Source organism: Typopeltis vanoorti, chromosome 11 (genome assembly GCF_054136105.1).
Source record: "Typopeltis vanoorti isolate ZY-2024b chromosome 11, IOZ_Tvanoo_1.0, whole genome shotgun sequence".
NCBI lineage: Eukaryota > Metazoa > Arthropoda > Arachnida > Uropygi > Thelyphonidae > Typopeltis > Typopeltis vanoorti.
The window spans coordinates 32,403,089-32,426,820 of NC_143559.1; the positions used below are offsets into that span (position 1 = coordinate 32,403,089).

General features: G+C 37.6%; 1 protein-coding gene across 4 annotated transcripts in view; it reads left to right on the forward strand.

The window, feature by feature from the left end:
* Positions 1-4,412, forward strand: part of LOC150101420 (protein dispatched homolog 1-like) — a 173,534-nt gene extending 169,122 nt beyond the window's left edge. For all 4 annotated transcript variants that reach the window (XM_090400274.1, XM_090400277.1, XM_090400276.1 and 1 more), the window contains one exon: positions 2,053-4,412. In XM_090400274.1, the coding sequence (XP_090256400.1) occupies positions 2,053-4,072 (2,020 nt within the window). In that variant the 3' untranslated portion in view covers positions 4,073-4,412. The remainder of the gene's footprint in view (positions 1-2,052) is intronic.
* Positions 4,413-23,732: the final 19,320 nt, after the last annotated feature.

Sequence of the window (23,732 nt, forward strand, 5' to 3'; positions counted from 1 at the left end):
GGCCATCATGCCTCGTGCATTTTTCATGCAGAGGGAGAGACAAGTTTCAAACTGTACTAGCTCCAGTGCAATGTGAGTCTCCCGAATAATCTTATATAAATAAAATTCAATCAGGTACAGCCTAAAATAACACGTCCGATCGCATCAAAAATAACTTAAGGAACCCTTTTCAGAATTAATTCCCTCCAAGAATTCGGTATTAGGGGATTAAATCGATGCAGATTTTCCATATACAAGTAGGGAAAAAGGGTATCACCTTATTACTAAATGTTCTGAATGAGAGTCAGTTACGAAAGTTTTTCTCATTTAGTGACAATGTGTATTATAATAATACACATTGTCAAATATATTATAATATATTTGACAATAAATTATATTTTTGTTTTAATCATGTCTAATTTGTGTTGTCAAGTATAATACACAAAGTTGCAACAACACAGTATTATTAAAAGTCAACGGCAAAATTCAAAAACACAAAATTCTTTTGCCAAGTAATTAAAAAGTGCTTAACAATAGCACTTGTAATAACGTTCGCTGGCTGATCAGAAAATATTACTCATAAATTTCGATTCAATGATGAAAGTGGCACTTTTACAATCGAGATTAGTATTCATCATCATCTTCTTGGTATTCCTTACCTCGTATGAAATCAAACCAAAGTTTGTATGCGAGATATTTGTTAATAAAATCATAATTCCTGCTTGCTCTGTCAACCGACTTAAGTGGATTTGAACGAAAACATCTAGTTTCCGATCGATTTTCTTCGTCCTCCCAGCTGGTTCTACTGACGATTTCAATTAACTTGCCAGACTTATAATTGAATTAAGAATGGCAGTGTGTGAATTCCCGTCGTACAAGCCGTGCGATTAATATCCTGCTAACCAACGAACACACACAACTCTTCATCTTGGTTACGCCATCCACAGTTGAGGGGAGACTCACATGCACGTGAGCGCTACCCTTGATTCTTACAAGTTGTCTCCTCCGTTTCTTACCCAAGAAGTTATTTAATGTTTTATTTAACAAAACACCTTCATTAGATCCCTCTTACTTTGGTCTCATCACATCAATATAAGAAGTTGTGTATTTAATATCCTACGCACTTCGTGGTGCAGATTAAAGAACTGTGGCGCGTTTAATGGGAAAGAAACACCTTAAAATACTTATGTGAGAAATGTTTCTAAATAACGAAGCTGTTAACCGGTCTCGGATGGAAGCAGCGTTTTTTTTTCTTTCTCCCTTACCAAACAGACAGTTCATCTACCATTCCAGTTATCCTGTGCACTGCAAATTACCATAAATAATTGTACGTAACCAGTGTTGTTGAGTTATTATGATGTTTTATAATGTATGTACAAGTATACAATCGCTGCCAAGGCACAGCCTACTTATTCAGGCTGTGACCTTTCATTGCCAACGTGGAGCAACTTGTACATCCATCCTAATTCCTTACACCATAATTAGACCACTGACGAATCAGATCCCCACAGTGACTTCCCACAAACCAAAGGAGCCTGAGTCTCTTGGATTTTGGGAATTTATATACGTTTTCGCTGCAGAAAAACCTTTGACGACAGAGCTCTTGTTAATGATAATACCCACGAAGAATAGCTGTCACATGACATGAAATGCTAAACGAAGCTAGCTAGCAAAGTAGTTCCTTTGTATAAAGCGCCATCTATTAAATTATATTATTGATCAGACCATGTATGTTTCATGCATAAAATTTGCAAGATCATATAAGTGGTTTATTAAGCCTGACCAAACTTAATTAGTTTCATGGTTAAAATTTAATAAACAAGGATTACGATGAGTAATGAGCTGATGATAGGGGAATATCGTCAGTAATCTGTAAGGAATAAAAGTGTAATACGTAAGGATTATAAAGCACTGGTGCCAAAAGAAATTGAGAAGATATTAACAGTTAAAATGTTAATTTCTTCTCAATACTTATTATAAATGAAACACTAGCTTTATATCCTAAAAATAATTTTATAATTTAAACTTTATAATTTTATTCTAGCTTTAATATTTTTTTTCTTTTTTTCGCAGCATATTCTCAGGAACGGCAGTTCTGGCAAACTTTATCTTCACAGTCACGTGGTTACCAGCATCGGTGATCATCGCAGAAAAATGGTGTTCGTCTACTTGCTGCTTGTGCATTCCTCCCTTTGGCATTTATTTACCACAGTTTCAGAAGTTCTGGTGTTGTTCATCAGTGTGCAACCTACTGTGGATACTGCATTACACTTTCTCCGACTACGCCAGAGTATTCTTCGAGAAAATCCTACCTTGTCTTATAGTCAAACCTCGCTATTTCTGGCTTGTCGTGCTTACAGCTGTCGCCACTGGTGGCGCTGTGGTTGTGTTTTATTCTCCAAAGCTATGTCTTCCAGTGTCAACGGAGTTTCAGATATTCAGTGCCAACCACCCTTTCGAAAAGTATGACTTGTCTCTCAAGAAGTTGTTTTGGTTTGAGAAAGCGAAAGAGAGAGAATTGTTCCATAAAATGCCGATTAGAATAGTGTGGGGTGTCCTACCTGTGGACAACGGTAATTATTTGAATCCTTTCGATAGAGGGAAGTTGGTTTTTGATTCTTCCTTTGACCTTGCTGCTCCCGAATCACAGAAGTGGTTACTGGCCTTCTGCAGAAAGCTGCGCAACCAAACATTCTATCAATCAGTTTCGAGTTCTTTGTCTCCTAATTGTTTCATAGACACCTTCAAATCCTGGATGGAAAGACGATGTGCAGATGATTTTTCCAATGCCAACCGCTACCCATGTTGCGAGTCATCTAAATTTCCTTATTCTAAGAGAATATTTTCTTTATGCATGAAGAAGGCTGCTTATCTCCTAACTCAGTCATCCAGCTACTACTTGATGAGAGGTGTGGCTGGGCCTCGTTTCTCGTTACAGACTGGCGAGATAAAAGCATTTGTTGTCGAATATCTGAGCGACTTCACTCACTCAAATTCTTACACCGATATGTACGAATTCAAAACGTCAGTTGAGACGTGGGTTTCGTCCATGATGGAGACGGCTCCAGAAGGACTTAAAAATGGATGGTTTACTAGTGACCTGAAGTTTTTTGACCTACAGGATAGTCTATCGCAGGGAACTCTAACTGCCATCGGACTTGCTGTTAGTGTGGCCTTCTTGGCCCTGTTGGTCACCACTTTAAATCTTTTAGTCAGTTTATATGCTATTATTACGATATCCTTCATTATATTAGTCGTTGTAGGATCGTTGGTACTTTTAGGGTGGAAACTCAGTGTGTTGGAGAGCATAATGGTGTCTGTGTCAGTGGGTTTAGCAGTGGACTTTACCATTCATTATGCTGTTGCCTACCGACTGTCTCCACAGATAGACCGGGAGTCGTCAATTGTTTATTCTCTATCCCGGATTGGAAGTCCAGTAGCGATGGCTGCATTTACTACTTTTACAGCCGGGGCCTTGGTATTTCCTTCGGTGGTACTCGCTTACCTTCAAATTGGCACATTTCTAATGCTTGTGATGGCAGTCAGCTGGGTGTATGCCACTTTCTTCTTTCAGTCATTACTGAGCCTTTTGGGACCTCAAAAAGGGCAACTGCAGTTGAACTATCCAACCGTCCACTGTTGTGAGACTCCTAGTGTTCCAACAGATAAAACTACTTATGCCGTTCTCGAATCTACGTTGTCAACATGTAGTGCCGGCTATCCCCCAACTTCACCACCTCCTCGAAATGAAAATCACGAACTCGAACCTCTTGGTATTATAAGAGAAGTGAAAGAAGACACGATGAAATACACGGGTAAGAAAATGTCAACAAGAATATATCGACAGAGGTCAGAGAGTTGTTCTTCTGCGCTCTGCCAAGTAAGAGATTCCAATGCGAACAGACATCCACGAAAAGTTAGTCTGCCCATTGTAAGTATCACCTTCCACGATGATCCTAGCCCAAGACACATATCTGTCGCAACAAGTTCTTCCACTATAGGCGGAGATGAAGAAAAAGATGCGTCATCACCAGCATCATTGGACAGGAAAGAGGATGATGGAGAGGAAGTAGAAGTTTGGAAACGTCACTAAAGAGCCAATAAATTTTGTTGTTTGTCCGTAGAATTTTTCTGGCTGCAATAGTCGTTGTCTAAAAAAAAGTGCATTGAAATTTAAGTTTTACTGTTCCTGGAAAAGTTGCACCAAACAGATGAAGTCTTAATTGCAGCATGGTGTGACTGTTGTTGACATTTTAAAACTATATGGTTCATCATTCCATAAAGGAGGACATTTTGATTGTAGCAGATATGAAACTGCAATAGGTTGTTAAAATAAGTTGCTGTTTGTTCGCTCCAAGTAACTTTGGTAACTGTAAATACCAACTTATAAGCCCACTGCTAACAACTATAAAGATAAATAGATATATAAAACAGATCACATTTTGTTATAATTTTTTTATCAAGATGTGGCATCGATCTTGAAACTATAATTCATATGGGTGTATTCCATATTACTTTGAAGTTCCATTTTACCAATATGGAAGCAAAACTTGAGAACTTTTGATTTTACGTTTTAAAAGATGATATAAGTTCCAAGTGTGAGAAAAGGTATATTAAGTATGATGTGCTTTTTTTCCAAGTGTCCTGAATCCCGTATGTGTATTTATTTTATGGCGAAGGAACCAAAAACAACAGAAACGTGTACCTCTTTCTCAGCTTTGCTACTGTGCCAGAAAGATAATATTAGAAACTTGCATTTAGCATGGCCCCCCAAGAAGCTTCATCTCATGCATTAGCTCTGATTTCACAATCACTTAGAGAAGTCGAATGTTTAAGGATGATACAATTACCATATGTACTAGTACTCTGCCAAATTAGTGATCGTAAAGCTGAGTTTTTCATTTTATCTATTCACGAAATGATACGTTATGATAGTCTTAAAGTAGTTTGGTTTTTATAGCATACTAACTATCAGAAAGTGGCCTTATCGACGTTGCCCAGAACAACATTATTTCTTTAAAACCATACTTGCTACTATGTGTGCGCGCCATTTGACTGAAAGTAGTAGTTGACGTCTACAAATCGTTACTTGACATCCGCTAGTGTTTAGGCTGTCTCGTATGGTATTTTAATTATTAAAGCCATCTTCCTCTGTGCGGTTTTTTATTATCGAATGAAAACATCCCTGGAAGAGAATGAGATCGATAACATTATTTTAAAGTACTTGTGCAAAATTCTGTATTATCCATGAACTACTGGCATATCGTGAAATTGGAACCCCCCCCACACACACACACAAAAAATAATAATAATTCTGTATAAGTTAATTCAAATACAAGTGGTAAATTTGAAAAGCTGTCCCATAAAGACTAAGTTTTTAGAAATAATTTATTTACATTTTGCGTGTTCTTGGTGCAAATATTCTACCCACTGTAGTTCTGTGCCAAATTTCGCATGTAAGAGAATATAGTCCTAAATATAATGGTAATCCGATGAGGGAAATAACTCTGTAGGAAGCTATTTCTACATGAAGATCAAGAATAATAATTGAAAAGTACCAATCCTGAAGAGAAAAATAGAGTAATTGCAATCCTCCCAGATTGTTCCATCAAACATCTTCCATAGCTATCAAAATGCTAAAAAGTTTGAAGGACCTATAAAGAAAATTTTAATACGTCTCAAACGGAGATATCAAGTTTTTTTTTTTCCTCTGCAAAACTAACAGATTTATTTATTTATTCGTATGGAGTTCACTCCCTTTTCTCCCCCCCTAATGGGGAGAGTTGAGCCCCCCTCATGGGGAGGTTAAGTATTTATGGCTGTAGATCCGTGTGTGTTCACGGGGCCGGTTTGCCTGCTTGCGGGATAAAAAACCCCAGATAAACTGGGAGACAAAACCCTGTCCACGCCCAAGATCGGCTAACTTTGCTATGGCTGAGGAAGAGCCTTAAGCTCCTCTCGTCGGCGACGGGAATCGAACCTAGGACACTCCTTCGTCAGGCATATGGTTGCGAAGCGCAAAGTTACTTACTAGGCTAACCGCGCGGACAACTAACGGGTATAAGTGTGATATGGTGGTGGGTAGAGTAGAGGTGGTCTTTCCCCCTCTCCCACAAGCTGCAAAATAATAATAGAGGCACTATGATTTTTATAACTCAGTCATTGCAAGTTATCAATAAGCTTAAATATACCAGAAACAGAATAAAGTAGTGGTTAATGACAACCCTGTTTTTTTTTTTTTTTTGTAATTCTCATAACTAGAGTACAATTATATGCATAATAATCATAACTAATAACTATACTTGAGTAGGGGATTAATATCCATTCAGTGAACACGGGGGGAGGGGGGGAAGGTTGTGAATTTTCTATTAAACAGTTATTATTAGACAGTTCTACACACAAAATGTGCATCGTGTGCAGAACTGTCACTTTGGATGTGTTAACTTTAGTGCCATCTACATGCAGCCGTAGGAATGCCACACGTTGGTCAAAAATGAGAGGAAATTGAATGTGCCTGATCATGTACGCCATCAGGATTTTTGAGAAATGCTGACATCCACCGTACGACCACTGCAGGCATCGATCTCTCACATTTCCCGTAGTTCTCCATGCAGTCATGAGCATTCGCATCCACCTCTCAATCCGTGATTACAATTTTATAGAAGTCGTTTGATGATCATACGAGGTGCTTCAGTAAACAGGGTGATGGTCTTCCACGGGGAAATGAAATTCATCTTCCGTTTGAAGCCATTCATAAGCATCGATGTCCACTCAAAAAAGTCGGTATCAATTCGACAGGCTAAGCAACACGTAAGTTATTTTCGCAAAAAAATACGTATCGCAGTAATTGCAAAATTACCCTTTATGGCGCAGCTAAATTTTGCTTTGAATTTATCAGAAATTCTACTTCAAAAAAAAAAAAAAAGGTCTACTAAAGACGTAAAATATGCAATGGTTCAGAGGCTGTCTTTGCTATTTGTATGTAACATTAAAAAAATCTCTAAGTTGATTTTAATTTTCTCCGTACCGTTCCATGTTTTGGATATTATTATTCTTATTAACAAAGTAGACAGTATTTGTTGATATACACTGAAGGTAGTAAAAAGTAAAATATATAACACAAGTGAGATAGTAAAAGTAATGCTACATATATATTACAATTATTGTTCAAGTGGTAATATACTGCAGATATCGATAGTTAAAGAAAAGAAAATGGAAATAGAAGGAACTGTACAATGCGTGTAACCAAGGGCGTAGCCATACTGCTGTAAAAATATAAATGTAGGCGATACAGTCACTACAAAAATGAATACCATGAAGGCGCACGTAACACACAGCATATGTTGAGACACATGACAAAGTAATCTCCTAATAATATACGTTATAAAATAAAAGTCAATATTATTTAATCCTTGGACATAATCTCTCATTTTTTTAAAATCATATTCTGATATTACAGACTTATTTCGCTAGTCAGTTTATTGTTGCTAAGTGCGAAAAGATTTGTGAAAATTTTCTTTGTTTGCTTTGGTGGAACAAACTTTACATTATGAGGAGAGGTAGTGACCTCTCCTCATAATGTAAAGCAGTACCACATCTCCTAGGAGCTGTTTGTTTTTACATTATGAGAAAATATCAAGGATAGTGACGGAGTTTGCTCCACCTCTGCTTCGAGTCGCCTTGGTGTTGTACTACTTACGCTTGGATTCGCCGACAGTTCTTCGGCAATAAACTCTTAGATCGTAGTTTTCGATCTTAGAGTTTCGCATACTGGCTGTAAAATAATAAGGGATTTTTATCCCCTTAATATATTCTGTTAATTACGAACCTCAACTTCTTAGTTAAAAATGAGATATGGGAGTTCCATTTCAGGTTGCTGTCAATGTGTCAACCAAATACTTTACTGGTTTTGCTTTTTAACTAATCTACAGTAGAATTTTAACATTAAAAGTCGTTCATGCCATTCTATAGTCATATCGTGATCTAGCTTATCTGTTAAGGCGAAATATATGTACTGTATTTATTTTCATCGATATTAATTTGAAGAACATTGTGACTAGACCACTGATTTAGTTTCAAAATAAACATATGGTTAATCCAATTTTTCTAAATCTTAAAGGGTTTCAGTGTATATTAATGACGTGTCATTAGCGAACCATAGCATTTTGCCAAAGGGTTTGTATTTACATAGATCATTAATATACAGACTGATAAAAATTAAAATATTCTTGTTTAAGACCTTCTGGAGCTCGACCAAGTCATCCAAAATGCTGAGAAACATTGCCGGAATACATTGTGAATCATGTGGATGCGTTATATGGGGGGGGGGAGTAGTTCCAAAATTCACCACCTAGGGCATAGTGAACACCAAATACATGGAATTTGCATATTACGCAAACTCGTCAGATGGTTTTAAAAAGACTTGGGATTTTTCTCATCTGGTTGTTAATACCGTCCGCAGTGATGCCACTAACCTTGTGTCAACATCCTTTGCTCGTTGAAGCTATACTACTTAAACAATTGCAACGCTGTTGCTTCACTCCACGAATTTCGTCGCCTGAAAAAAATGTCGACGAGGTCCACCATCTCCACGCTCTGCGACGAATACGGAATCGTTGAGAGTTAGACCTGGCAGAAGTCGAAAACCAATCGGTTCCCAACAAGTAAATGAAGTTGCTACTGCCGTTGTGGAGCAGGCCACGAATAGCGTTAATTCCTGCAGTGCACGTGCTGCAGCAAAACACACTGATGCGCCTTACAGTTGTGTTCAATTGTCTGGAAAATTCTACGGAAGATTCTGCATTGCTGTCTATTTAAGTTAACCTTAATACAGGGTAAACTTTGCGCCCGCAGGAAAGTCGACTGACAATCGCTATAATTCCTTGCCCGAGTGGAGTTGGACGTGCGCAACCATGGATGATTTTGTGAGGAGATGAGGCTCACCTGAACGAAGCTGTGAATATGCACAACTGTGCATATTCACAGCTATGGGCTACGCAAAATGCTTATGCAATCCAACAAATTCCTTTGCATTCAACCAAAGTTACTGTATGGTGCGGGTTTATAGCTTCGTTTATCATTGGACCATTCTTCCTTGAAGACATTCTCCAGTCAGGTCGTATAACCTGCTCAATTACTGCCGAGAGGTATCACGACAGGATAAACAATTTTGGTGTGCCATGTGCATGGATTCCGAAATTTTCGTGCAGGATGGGGCTCCTCCATACATTAGTCGCGAAGAACCTCGTGTGGAGATTCTTCGAGAACATTTCATGCAAGCCAGAGTGATCAGCCGTGCGTTTGCCACTGCATGGATGCCTCGTTTACCTGATCTGACCCCTTGTCCCTTCTGGCTGTGGGGATTTCTCAAAGACAGGATTTACGAGATTATCCTGTTAACTTGCCAGTGCTGTAAGACAGCATAACCCATCAGTCCTGACTAGCTGAGTTCTGCCGTGGAGTACACTCTGTGCAAAGGATGTGGTTTGTGGCATACCTGGAAGGACAGCACAGACGTGAATGCATAATGAAATTGAATAAAAATGTGTTATTTATGCTTGTCTAGCCACCAAGTGATTCAAATCTGCACAGTTTCGCAGTATTTGAATAACTGGGTGGCGCTCCACAAGGCCTTAAAAGGGGATACTTTAATTCTGGTCACTCTGTATATTCAGAATAGCATAGGTTCTGGCACCGAACCTTGTGGGACGCCCTTTTTTTTTTTTTTTTTTGCTATATTGAAAGACCTGTAGGTAATATAATATATTATAATATAATGTAATAGATATTATAATATATGTTGTTTTATTGTATATTGTTTTCTGTTATTTAAATATGATTTAAAACTAGTTAACTGTAACGCCCCTAAGGTCGTACCTTTTCAGAAGTAAGTCATAATATACATAGTTGAATGCTTTAGATATATCAAGAAAAACGCCGCCATATACTATACATTCCTCTATTTATCCCACTATAAACTGTTTTATGAAAATCGTATTAAATCCGGATCTGAACTGATTTCGCAAGTAATTATATTTTTAAATGAGAAAAAAAAATTAGCTGATAAGCAATCATACATTCCCCAAACAAAGAAACATTGCTAAGAACACTAATTAAGCTAGCACACTAATTAAGAAACAATTTGCTATCTTTTCTCACAGCCCCTACCTTCGTTCACTGTCAAACACCATGCCCTTATTCTCTCTCTATTGCTGTTCATCGAATTCTATCATAGTAGTCTGAATCGTCTATGTAACATAAATCTCGTGTTATTTACTCCATTATTATTTTTTCTTCCCTGGCGGGACATTATGCACCCAATATTTTTAAGCGAATATAGACTAATTACTAATTTGTAAAATGTTCTCTTATTACACTGTTTGCAGAATTTATTCCTTCGAGATACTCTGTTGAATAAGAAGAGACCTTATATATATATATATATATACATATATATGCTGTCCCTTCTTTTTTTCTATGTATAAAGTCAACCGATACGAGTGATTCAATGCATGTTACTATGTGAAATCAATACGAAACTAAGGAGAGAGTTATTTCTAAACATAACACAGCAGACGACAATGCGCAAAGCCCTTTTTTTTTTGTTAATAATATAATGACAATTATTTACGAACTTTGTTTCCTTATTATTTCTAGTAAATTTTCCTGAAAAAAACGAACTGCGGGAAAAAGATATATAATTCAGTAACTGTATTTCTGCCAAGATGTAAAATGGGGGGGGGGGGAAGGTAATGTTGTTTGCTAGTCTATTGAAACAAAACCTCTTATTTTATCTTTATTGTCAAAAAAAAAAAAAAGCTTATACTATCACTACATAGGCCATATCAGAAGAAAATGTGTGAAATCATATAATCTAGTGGAAGGTGTGTCGATATTATTACATTTCTGGTTGCCTCAATATGTTAAGAGATTTGTCTAATAATTAAAGAGAAACTTTGTTCCTTCATGTTAGAACAAACAAACGAAATATGCATTTGTGCAAACCGTATGTGTGACGATCCAAAATGCATTATATAATTTTGACAAAAAAATATTTTTTTTAAAATTTATCTAAAAAATCTAAAAGAGGATTATCTAAAAAAATATTCAAATTGTTTATTTTTTTTTTCAACGCTAGGGGCGCTAAGTTGCAGTGCCATGTGTTTTCAGCCGCGGTTAAAAATAGTGCGCATAATAATTGAAAGACCAAGAAAGAATCCAGTACTTGAGATTTTAATAAGGATCAAATGTGAAAATGTGATACTGAAATATTTTGTAGATTTGTGTTTAATGATCTATGCACAACTAAAAAAAAAAAAAAAAAAAATGATAATACCAACTGTAGTAAAAAGTACAGGCCGGTTCACTGAGTTCTCGTCAATATTATACGTGATATTTTAAGGGCTATTTCCAGAAGTATAAGTATTTTTTTGAAATGTGTTTGGATAGTTTAAGTTTATTTTAAAAATTGAACGTCACAGTTACAAAAAAATCACTTGAACATTTTCTGTAAATGTAATAGTAATGTTACCGTTAATACAATTCTTGGTATTCGAATCTTGTTAACTAGAAGAACTTTTATTTTAATCTTGCTTGGATATATGCAAGGACACAAGACAAGTATATATAACGAAGAGGATGAGAGGTTGGTACGGTAAGTTTGGAGTTTACCCCTTCCATTAATTTTAGAAAGCTGAGTATCAACATAACGTTTATGTATATCCAACAGCGATCGATAATTTTTTTCTTTAACATTAACAGCGTATTATAAATCAGTTTGTAATTGTTTTTCCTGTGCAATAAAAAATCGAATTTGCATGCAGCTTTCTAAAGTAAACTATTAAAATTCATGAATCAAGGAAGCAATTTTATTAGTAATAAAAAGGATTTTTTTAAATCTAGAGAGCGTTAAAAATTGTGAAGGATTAATTAAGCGATAGCTTATATATAATATCAAACATGTAAATTCATGGTAGACGTTATTTATTCTTGCAACTATTCGTTTTCGTAAGCATATAGCAAACTTTAATAAATCCTTGAAGATGATCGGGTAATTTTGTCAGGTGATTTTTGTATACGGTAAAGCTCAATTGTTAAAGACTTTCAAATGACGCCAAACAGTGCAACATTTTGACAGAACTAATATATACTTTATGCCTTGAAAATGGACTATTTCTCAAAGAAATGCTTTGTGTGATATATATATGTTCGCAAAACACAGAATGGTTCCAGTTCATGTTTAAATATATATATGTATGAAGATTTTTTTCTTTTTAGTGATATTAAAATTCGCGTACAAGGCATTTATTTATTACACATCCCGCCTCAAAAGAGAGAAATTAGAACATTACTTTATTAATGTTTTTTATAGATAATAAATTGTGTAAATCCAAAATGAAAATTTGATATTTAAATATCAGAATCCTCTTATTATTAATACGTGATAATAAAATCATCCAAGTCAAAAGTGCATTAATCAGACTCTCTCTAATTTAAAATCATATGCGAATTTTTAACATCATGCAGGACGCAGGACATGTATGGCGCAGAGGGTGAAGCTTGACGCTTTTCATATTCCCTGTTGTCTGTTTCGGGAGCACTGATGGGAGAGATTTGTGAGCTATTTTAGCTCGCCCTGAGTGGGCAGAAGTGGTTATTCGTCGTTGGGTGTTAGGATTAAGATGGCTTTCGGTCTTTTATGTTTCCAGTAGTCATTACCGTCATAGTTTCCGGCTTGTTGTATCAGTTGGTTTGGATGGGTAGATGTCTTCATAAAGAATTTTTCTGCTAGGGAGCATAGTAGTGGAGAGATGTAGGGGATATTTATGTCCCGGTGGATCTGGGCGTTCCTGATGAACCAAGGGGCGTCCAGAATCATTCACAGGCATTTGTTCTGTAGTCGTTGTAGCTTGAGGATGTTTGTCTTGGAGGTATGGCTCCAGGCTGGGGAGGCGTATATGACTGTGGGACGGATCACTGTCTTGTACAGTAGTATTTTATTTGTTGAGCTTAGTTTGCTGTGTCTGTTGATCAAGTGGTATAGCTGGGCGATAACTTTTGAAGATTTGGTGCATATGCTCTTGATGTGGCTGTTGAAGCATAATCGCTTATCGAGAAGTATTCAGAGGTATTTTGCTTCAGTTTTCCAGGGAATTTTAGAGTTGAACAGGGTGATGTCTTGTGAAGAGTATCGTTGTACTTTACTGGGGGTTTAATTGTAGTCGCCAGTCTTTAAACCATTTTTCTAGATTTAGGATGGTGTCTTGTAGTTTTTTGGTGACGAGAAGTGGTTGACGAGATCTGGCTAGAATAGCCGTGTCATCAGCATAAAGGGCGATGGTGGATGTGAGAGGATTTTGAGGGATGTCTGCCATATAGATGTTGAACAGGATCGGGGCTAGCAGTGATCCTTGAGGAACTCCAGCGAGGATTTTCCGTTGGGTTGAGACTGTTTCATTGATTTTGACTTGCATCCTCCTGTTGGAGAGGTATGATTTGATCAGGTGTATCATGTTTAGTGGAAGGTTAGCGATGATAAGTTTGTAGAGGAGGCCTTGGTGCCAGATCTTATCGAAGGCCTTTGAGATGTCTGGGAAGACAGCTCCAGTGTGTTGATTCCAATTGAATCCTCTGGTGATGTATTCTACCAGTCTATGGATTTGATGGGTGGTGCTGTGATTTTGACGGAAGCCGAATTGTTCTTCTGGAATGATATTTAATTGGTTGACATGATCTTGGAGTCTGATGAGGATGATTTTCTCAGCTATTTTCCCTAAATTGGATAGCAGGCTGATGGGACGGTAATTTTCAGGTAGGTGTGGGTCTTTGCCTGGTTTGTGAATTGGGATGATGTCAGCTATTTTCCATGACTGGGGGAAGTGCTGCCATTTGAGGATGGAGTTTATGATGTTTGCCAGATGTGCTATGGCTTTGCGTGGTAGTGCCTTGATGACTTGGTTAGTGATACCGTCAGGACCTGGGGCTTTTTTGATCTTGAGATGGTTGATGATGCCGATTATTTCGATAGGTGAGGTAGGCATTATAGGACTTGGATTGACATCGGGACGATTTACTGTGAACCTGACTTTACGATAGATCTTGTATACGTGGCTGATGTTTAGGTTATCATATGCAGGACTGCATTGTTTCTCTAGGTTTCTTGCTATGGCTTCGGCTTTGTCAGCATCTGTGTATGCAAGGTGCTGTTCTGCTTGCAGAGGGAGGGAGGGATTTGCGCTTGATCCTGAGGTTGTTTAGGAATTTCCATATAGAATGATCTGCTGTGGAGATGGAGGTGAGCTTGTTGTCCCATTGTTGGTTCCTGAGGGCTGTTTTGTCCAGGGGAGCACGAGTGTTGTGATATCTTTTTCTTTGTCTGTTTTTTTCCCTTATTAAGTCCATGATTTCTTCCGGGAGACGATTTTGTTTGTGGGTAATCGTGGCTGCTGTTATGGCTTTATTGATTTGATTGGTGAGGTTCTTTATTGCCGTGTCTATTTCTTCCTTGGCTTTTATATGGGGAACCGGACCAATCTGTTCTGGCAGCACTTTCTTGAGTTTCTCCGAGATGAGGGAGGTTTGGGGGGGGGGGGGGAAGTGACTGATCTTTGTTCCCTAAGTGAAGTAGGATTGGGTTGTGGTCTGATGATAATTCGTTCAGTGCTTGAATGCTGTGCTGGTATTTTGATGTTGTGTAGAATGGCGATGTCTAGGATGTCGGCTGTGCCAGTTAGGCTGTGGTGGGTTGGTTCACTGGGTCCTGTTACGACAGCGTTGTTTAATCCTGTGTAGCTTAAGAGGATACGGCCATTTTTATTTGTGGTTCTGCTGTTCCAGGAGGGATGTTTGGAGTTTAAGTCCCCAGCGACGATGATGGATTCATTTGTGCCTAGTACAGCATCCAAGTCAGAAAATAGCAGGGGAGTTGTAGGCGGCGTAGATTTTAAGTCTTCCAGTTGAATTTGTGTGGACTTCTACACCGGTGAGTTCTAGGTTGGAGGGGGGGTGAGCATTCCATTGTGCCTGATGCAGTTCCTGATAAATATGGCTCTACCACCACCACCTCTGTAGTCCAGTCGGTTGTTTCTGTATAGTGTGTAGCCTCTCAGTTTTGGATTGTCTGCAGGTCTTAGATGAGTTTCATTAATTGGGATGACGTCAGGGTTGTATCTGTGAGAGAATTCTTGAAGTTCCAGAGTCTTGTTTTTTAGGCCATTGGCGTTACAAGCGGCGATCTGTAGTGAGTCTGGCAGTAATCTAGTTTTATTCATTAACAAGCATTGATAATATGGTTTGAGTTTCTTTTAGAAATATTTTTGTGGAGTTTGGTGAAGGGTTCGACTTACTGAAGTCTTGAAGCATGTTTGCCAATGAGGCTGTGATGACTGTTGTCATGTTTGGAAGAATTTGGTCCTGCTGGATATATTTGGATGAGCGGGCTACTTCGGCGTATGTCCTGCTTCGACGGTAGCTTTCCAGACTGTTGGTATTTTGTTGTCTTTTGTTGAGTGTCAGGCAACTGGGGAGCCGTCAACTCAGGTGCCTGTGGGCAGGGTTCAGAGATCTGTTTCCTTTTGTTGTCTGTTTTATTCTTAGGGTAGTGACTGCAGCCTCTGTAGTTTGCCGGGTGGGGGCCCCCGCAGTTCGCGCATTTGAATGCTGCCTTTAGAAGTAACCTTACGAGCTTTAAAATATGCTGGAGTAGAATGCGTTACTCAGCCGGTTCATTGAGAGGCAAGTAAAAAAAAATGTAACCCACAAATAATTGTTCCATTGCTAGTCTACTTTTCACTTCCCAAAACTTGAACGCAGTCCTTGATTTAAGTTCGAATAGGCCAAAAATTAGTCTGCAATACTAGATAAGTACCCACTCTTAATCGTATGTGTTGTTGGTTATTAAGACTTAAGTAAAATAAATGTACTTGTTATTTGCCATTTATTTCAAAGTAGTGGCATGCGTTGCTGAGGTGTAATATCTTGTCAAGTGTGATTACATACGGCACAAAATACTATACGTGCCATACTTGGGGAAGGGAGAGAGGGGGGGGGCGAAGAAACATTTGAGATGTTCAAACTTAGTGGCGGAAAGTAAGCAGAACCGAAGCATTTGATTGGGTTTCAGAAGTGCAACGGCATTCGTAGAATTATCAATTGGTTCGAAACCATTGCCAAGATTTTTTTTTTTATTAAGATGCCCTATGGGAGAATTTCCAGAGGGGGGGAAAAAGTTACACATTTGTTTCTCAACCACGACAATACTTCCGATCTTTTTTTTTTTTTTTTTTTGTCCGATTCATAGAATTTCTATCAAAGATGGAACCATTGCTATTCTACATTATTCCCCATATTTCCCTCACTACTAAAAAAAATTTCATATTTCAGACGTCAAATGCAGTCAACATATCACGAGTAGCAATATGACATGAGTTAAACACAGTGCTTGCTAGCGTCCTTCGCCCTCCTAAGTGCTACAAGATGGATTCTTTATACAAAATAAGAGAATTGTATAGAATTGTTGATGATAAAATTAAATATTACAAGCATATATAAATGAAATATATTTATATATCGAGAAAAAGTGGGGGGGTGCTGCAGTTCCGCAATGCCTATGCACGAGCCGCCCCTATTCTTAATAAGTAAAGGCGGTACTTTTTTCATTGAGACAAACTTCAGTTTGAAAAATATTACTTTTGCCTGACAGTGGTGTATCCAGGGAGACTACCGATAATCCAAAAGAAATTAGAGGGAAAAAAATGAATATTTCTTTATATTAAAAATAAAGCTTGTGTATATGTTTTTAATTATAATACAAATCTTAAAATCTAAAGTGTTATTAGTAAACATTTACACTGTTAAATTATGTCAATAAATACGAATGCTGTTATGTGTAGTTTCTCTCTCAATCTCTCCTGTCCCTAAAACGGAAACCCTTCAAACAGCTTTTTATTCCGTGGCATAAGAGAAAAAAAAGTGAGAAGGAGCGATGTTCCTAGATATCGAGAAAGATAATGATTTTCTGTTAATTCAATAGAGAACTGTAGAAAATGTTTTAGTACTTGTACATTATGTTTATCATTGTCCTCAAAGTGCAGTGAGGACTGTTCAGTCCTGAATGAATTGTAATTGCGTTTTGTTTTTTTTTTTGTTCTCATCTTTGAGTTCAGGAATAGAATAATTTTTCGAGTTTGGTAAATTTAAAATTAAAGAAACTAAAGTGGAAAAAAAAAATCTGCTTTTTTTCCCTCGTTGCTAAATACGAACATGTGAAACACATTTGTGCCAAAATTTTGGTTCCATGTTGTACTCGTTTTGTGCCACTCTCTGCATTCCTCTGGGTCCTTTCGCTACGCAAACTTGCTCTGTGCTACAAGTCGTTCTGATGGCTGCGAACGAATCGAAAGATAACTTGTAATTAGATGCATTTTATTTTCAAATAAAATAAATTTTATTAAATACTCAACAGTAAAATAGCCTTACTACCAAATGCTAATTTATATACAAATTAATATTTTGATAAGCTCTGATCTGGCACTGTATCCTTGTTCCAGAGCCCAACTCCAAATTGAAATCTTTTACGTGGACGTTTCACTTAAAAAATTTTATGTATGTGGAAACAATTAAAGAGGAGTATTAAAAGAACTAGCCATTGGCAAATGATTTATATTTAAATGTCTGAAATGTGAGGAAAATGTTGTAATTAATTAACCCCAGATAATGCCAAATAGTCCGGTGGGTGTATACTAAAACTGTAACATTTTGAGTCTCGAACAATAAACGTATTTAGTGGAAACGCCATTACGTTTGAATAGAAGCACTACTTTTGTGTAATCTGCTGAAAATATCGCTGGTTTCTTAAGTCAGCATTTTTCTGCTCACTGGTTTGATATGCAAGTATAAATGCCCCCTCACCCCCAGCATTTATTGGCTTCGCAGCCTCTCGTGTGCGTGAGTTGATAGAAAATTCTCTAACGCCATTTTATTCACCAGAGGAAGTAAGCGGAAGTGTTTTAGCCTTCTTTCTAGAAATCGATACGCAGCTGGTCTGCCACCAGTGTTCTCTATCCTCTAAAGTGATTACTTAATATTTCTGATTTCCCCCTACTACCTGCACTTTTATACTTTATTTTAGTAGTGGTGGGAAGGTAGTCTTCCTTTGATGTATTTTCTATCTGTGTTCAACTTTGTTAGGTACTTTCATTGTAACTTCTCCGCGCACACACGTTACATAGTTATATATATTTAAGATTCTAGCTACCTCATTTTTCATGAGATAAGAAAAAGTTAAAAAGCTCTTATAAAAGTTCTTTCCATCCCAGACAAGAATCTAACTCAGCGTCGTTACGAACTTCAGCTATGGAGGGAATAGTTGAACTCGCCGTCCAAATCACCCTTTTGATACATTGTGTACGCTATACATTCTTTTTGCTGCTGTAAAATTGTTTGCGTGTGATGATTATCAGCTGCTATTAAACGAAATTAAGAATAAGCAAACAATTAATAGCATTCTCTGCAGTTGCCAGAAATGAAATAATCATCTGGCCTCTGCCATTTAAAAAAAAAAAAAATTCAGCGCTGTTTTAAGATCTAAAACATTTCTCGCCAACAGCATCGAATCTAAGTTGAGACTATATTGTGTTTCTAATTCTACTATATTAGTAAGCAGGAATTTTTTTCTTTTGTGCGGGAAAAAAAAAAAATCTGATTGGACAAATATTCATTTCGTATAAGAGTTACTGGTGGCGCCATCTCGTGTGCATTAATAACGTTATTAGATCTTGATACATAAATACATATACTGTAGTATATGTATCACTGCTATACATTAATTTACAAATGACAACTCTCTCTTTTCAAGTTCTGTATATTTCGGTAACGTCTATTCTCCAGCTAGAGGATTTGTTCCTGGGCCATTTTTTCACTTGATCCTGAATTAATCCATCTTCAGCACAAGCACGTGGTATTTGAATCCTCCACTATAAATTTTTCTGAGTTGCGGAGTATTTAATCCCACAAAAAAAAAAAATATATATATATATATATCGATAGTGTGAATTCTGCTGATTTCAGATACCACATATAGGTCTGTCATAATCTCATTCTTAGCCCTAAATGTTGTCACGGTCCGAAAGAGTACGAATTTCAGTGTATTAAAATATAGTTTTGATACAGATACATTAACTCCTGAATCGGCTTTAGAAAGGGAAAGGGAAAAAAAGCTCCACTACCCGACGACTAGAATTGATCCCATAACGATATAGCGTTACCATGATGCTGCACAGAAATCCACCTGTTCTCTTTTGGGAATAAACGATAGTAGAGCAGATTGATCAATTTAAAAGGGAGCTCTGTTAATCAGACGTGACTAGAAGAGAAATATGAGGATTGGGGTGTGCGGTATCCATTTCTGTTCCGTATAAGTAGAGAATAAACTCCTTGTTACTCTGATCATCATTACTGTTACTATAATAATACTTAAAAAAGAAGCATCACGATAATTAATTACATAAAGTAAGACTATTTTAAGCTTAAATAACCGCTAAGACAGCAGTTATCAGCGGTTTCATTTGATGAAAGAACGATTTCATTTCAATAAACTAACTTTCCTTTGCTTCAAAATTTTAATCAGAAAGTACTTCAAGTTTTTATTCTACCAAGGACTTCATAAGGAGACATTTTGTTTCTGGCTCCTTCAACTAGATCGGAATTGTCGTGTTTTAGTTTCTCCCACTTGGTGAAAATGGTTATCGCCATCTAAGTTGTGCATATCTTTTGCTGTTGTTTTCTAGATAGTGAACCGAAAAACATTAAGGGTTGATTCATGTATCCAATATATGAGATGTGGTGTCCCCCCCCCGCCAAAGATTTAATCTGGGGAGGGGGGGGGCGAATTGAGTAGCCGATTTACGAATACACACTACGCATTGCATACGACCAATGACTGAGCATCTGCAGTGATCGCTAATACAATACATAAGTAGTATAGAAATAGAAGACACAACATAAATAAAAAATGAATTTTAATTAGGAAAAGATTTTGAAACATTTTCTGGTGTTTATTTCCCTTTCTTTTTTTGAGGGGGGAAAGGCCCCCCCCTCCCTGGGTGCGCCACTGGTGGTGTTATCTCGTATTTGTAAGGGTAAAGACACTGCTGGATCATAAAATAAGATTTATAAATACTTAATTGAGATCACCCGCTCTGTAACTTATACATATTTAAGTTACAGAGCGGGTGATCTCAAGTACCGTATTTATAAGTCTTCTTTTGTGATCCAACAGTGTCTTCATCCTTACAAATACGAGATGTAACACCACATCTCATACTGGATACATGAAGCAACCCTTAATGTCTGTCAGCACATTTTCCAGTGCGGAAAATTAAATCGAACATCATTGTAGACAGATTGATAATTGAATTGTTGACGTAATCCCAAACATCCATGATAATTTCTTAAATTAAATGTTTTGACTATTAAGGCTTATCAACACTGTTGGATAAGAGTTAAGGAGGCACAATAATTAATATATAATTATCGTGCCTCAACTCTCATCCATAATCTATCCTGTTTCCTAGAGTTATATCTGAGTACGTCCTATTCCGTTTAATTTTTGCGTATATTGTTCATTAGTGATTTTGAGTACGCAGAGCTCCTTTAGCCATCAGTTTTGACTACTTGAAGTCCATCCTGCTATCTCGTGATTCTAAACTCCTAATAGATGTATTTTTGTTTGAAATATTTCTATGGTCAAGTTTATATATTCAGTTACAGGAATAAAATTGAACAGCTCATTCGATTTCTGAGGGAAATAGGCTGGAAAAGAAGGAAACAAAAGGTCAAGAAAAGTTCCTTAAGTAGACCACTAGAATCGAACCCCATATTGATCAGTCGTTGAACAGATTCCGTTAAAACTTTGCTACAGCATTTCTCATAATGGGATCCATTAATGTTCAAATTTCATAAATTTATTCTACGAACATATTTTAACATTATAAAACTTTTTTTTGTCTCATCTGGTGTGGATGCACAAAGAAAAACTAAAGAAATTAGGGAGGATGCAGACGCGTGTATATCTGAAAGAGACACCCATGAAGCGGGGGGGGGGGGGTGGAATCTAGTCTCTCAGGTAACAATATCCGGTTTAGTAGGTTATGGACCTAAGAGGATGCTACAATTTCCATATACTAGAAGATCAAGAGTTTTTGTTGCGTTGGGTAGAGCAACCTCGACAAATGGTACAGGCATTAGTGAGACTTGGCTAACAGCAAAATCTGGATTGCTGTACTCACCTGGGGAATGTATCATATCAGGATAGAATGGTCTGTTCATTGCAAAAGTGGGTAGGATAAAAACATTTAAGTTACATAAAGAATTTTGTAGAATTGATGCAGGAGCGATGTTTCATCACTTGGCTAGAGGGACCAGAACAAGAGGTCATCCCTGAAAGTTGGATAAGAGTGTATTTAGCAAATGCTTCGGCTACAATCCCAAAACACGACAGGGTTGGACAAAGAATTCGTAGTGGAGTGGAGAACAATGAATGCTGAATTTTATAGAGGTTATGGATCGTCTTCTGAAATGCATTCAACGTGTCCATCCCATAGCAAAATAAGGCGTTGCTTCCAAGACTGCGTTATTTTTGACACAAGCGAGTCACTCTCTTTGTTCACCAGATTTACCACCACCACCAATTTGTGGATGTTCCAACAAGCAGAATTTTCTGCGCCTCTTCGAAAACCGGATGTCAGTGGATCGTATTTCTACTAACAAATGTTTTACCTTTCTCTGAAGCATTTTTAATTTGTCGTAAAACTATGGACTGCACAGTGTGTGCGCGCGCGCTCCCTGACTACAACGAGCCAATCAATTCTCAGCGTCATAAGTTTCTCCACGCAGTTAATGTTCTCTGAATACTGTTTATTCTCTTACAGTTCATTAACACTTAGGAAATAAAACTATGAACCACAATCCACTGCATTAAAGAGATTTATAGAATAGTATCCACAATTCAGACTAGAAACCGCTTAACTTTACTAGTTGTCTTACCGAAACTTACTCTTTCTCAAATCCTGGCAATTGTTTAAATTTCATTTTGAACCAAATACCTCTATTCAGTCATCCGCACAGCTGACTTCTTTATCCAGCTTCACCTCATCCGTGAAGAGAATATTTGAATCCACAACATTCTGAATCACTTTTTTGCTCACGACGCAGCACGATTTCGTTAAGGACAGATCTGCCTTGGTTTTTGAGGAAGGAAAAGTAGAGCGGTGCAATTTATTTGGAAACGACAAACATTAGTTTTTACAGCGGAATACAATTCGGGCCTAACTTAATTTTTCTCCGCTATTTGTTAGCCCATTCCCATTACTCGTTAGGTAAATCTTGTCCCACAAATCAGTACTTCTTTTTGCAACCATTATCTATCGAAATGAATTTCTTCCGTAACAAGAGTTGGATATGCTCAGTCAGTAGCGCACTCAGGGTTTAATCTTGGCGGGGCGAGTTGAGAATACACACTGCGCATCGCATACGACTTATGACTGAGCATCTGCAATGATCGCTAATTCATAAGTAATATACAAATAGAAGACCCGACACAACATAAATTTAAAAAAAAAAAAGAATTTTAATTAGGAAAAGATTTTTGGGATTTTTTTCCCCTTTTCTTTGGGGTCAGGTCCCTTTGCCACCCCCCCCCCCTCTGGGTGCAACACTAACCCTTTCTCATCAACCGATTTTTTTTTCCTTTAAAGTTCACTGCTGGACGAATGCCTCTATACTGCTTCCATTTTAGCCGGTCTTGTGCATCTCTCCAACAAACTCTTATTTCATCGTTCCATCTTGTTGTCATAGTAATAAAATAAAAGGCAACAATTTTTTTGCTTCCTTATCGGGTTATTCCCAAAATTGCTCTTTCCATGCTGTTTTCAGTTTCCCTGTTTTTTTTTTTGTTGTTGTCGGACTTCAAGTTTCGTAGGTCATCATTGAGAGTACATAGATACTGTTTAGATCTTTCTTTTTAGGCATTTTAGTATATTTCTCTAGAATGGTTAAAAAATTTTCCATCTTGCTATTATTCTCTCTGAAATTTCATTATCAAGTTTATGGTTGTTTGTTATTTGTCCGCATATTTGCATGAATTCACTATTTCAATTTGTTTTCGTTCTCAAGCATTTCCAAATATGATTTTTTTGTAGGGTATATCGTAGATTACTTAAGCACCGCACTTCCTGCGGTGTCCTTAGCTCTTCTGTCGTCCTTTGAAAATCCTATGGGAAGAGAATGATTTTCGTGCCGGACCATACCCATATCCGCAGCAAGACGGATCCGTAACCCTTGGGAAAAGCATTAGCTCTGAGGACTTGGCCAAAGTGGTTATGTCACTGCACCAGGATTGGGCGAAACTGGCCGGCGTTGGGGCCTTCCCGTGTTTCTCAGCTGTGCGGCGCGACCGTTTTGGCCGGTAACTAACAGCTGACTCAGAACTGTTATGGACCAGAGGCATCCGTCTATTTAAAGCAATTTGATGGGCGTCGAGAGGTGTTGCCGCCAGTGCGATCTCTGGTCAGTGGTTTGAATGTTCAAGTGAAAGAATATCAATCAAGGTCGGGTGTAGACACTTCGGGTTCAATTAATCCTGGTGGAAGACAAGGCCCAGAACGCTTCGTTTAAGGTTCTGTATAGAAAATGCCGAGTGCTACTCTTAGAAACAGTGGCGTACCTGTATGCCTATGAGGGGAAATTGACCATTTGAT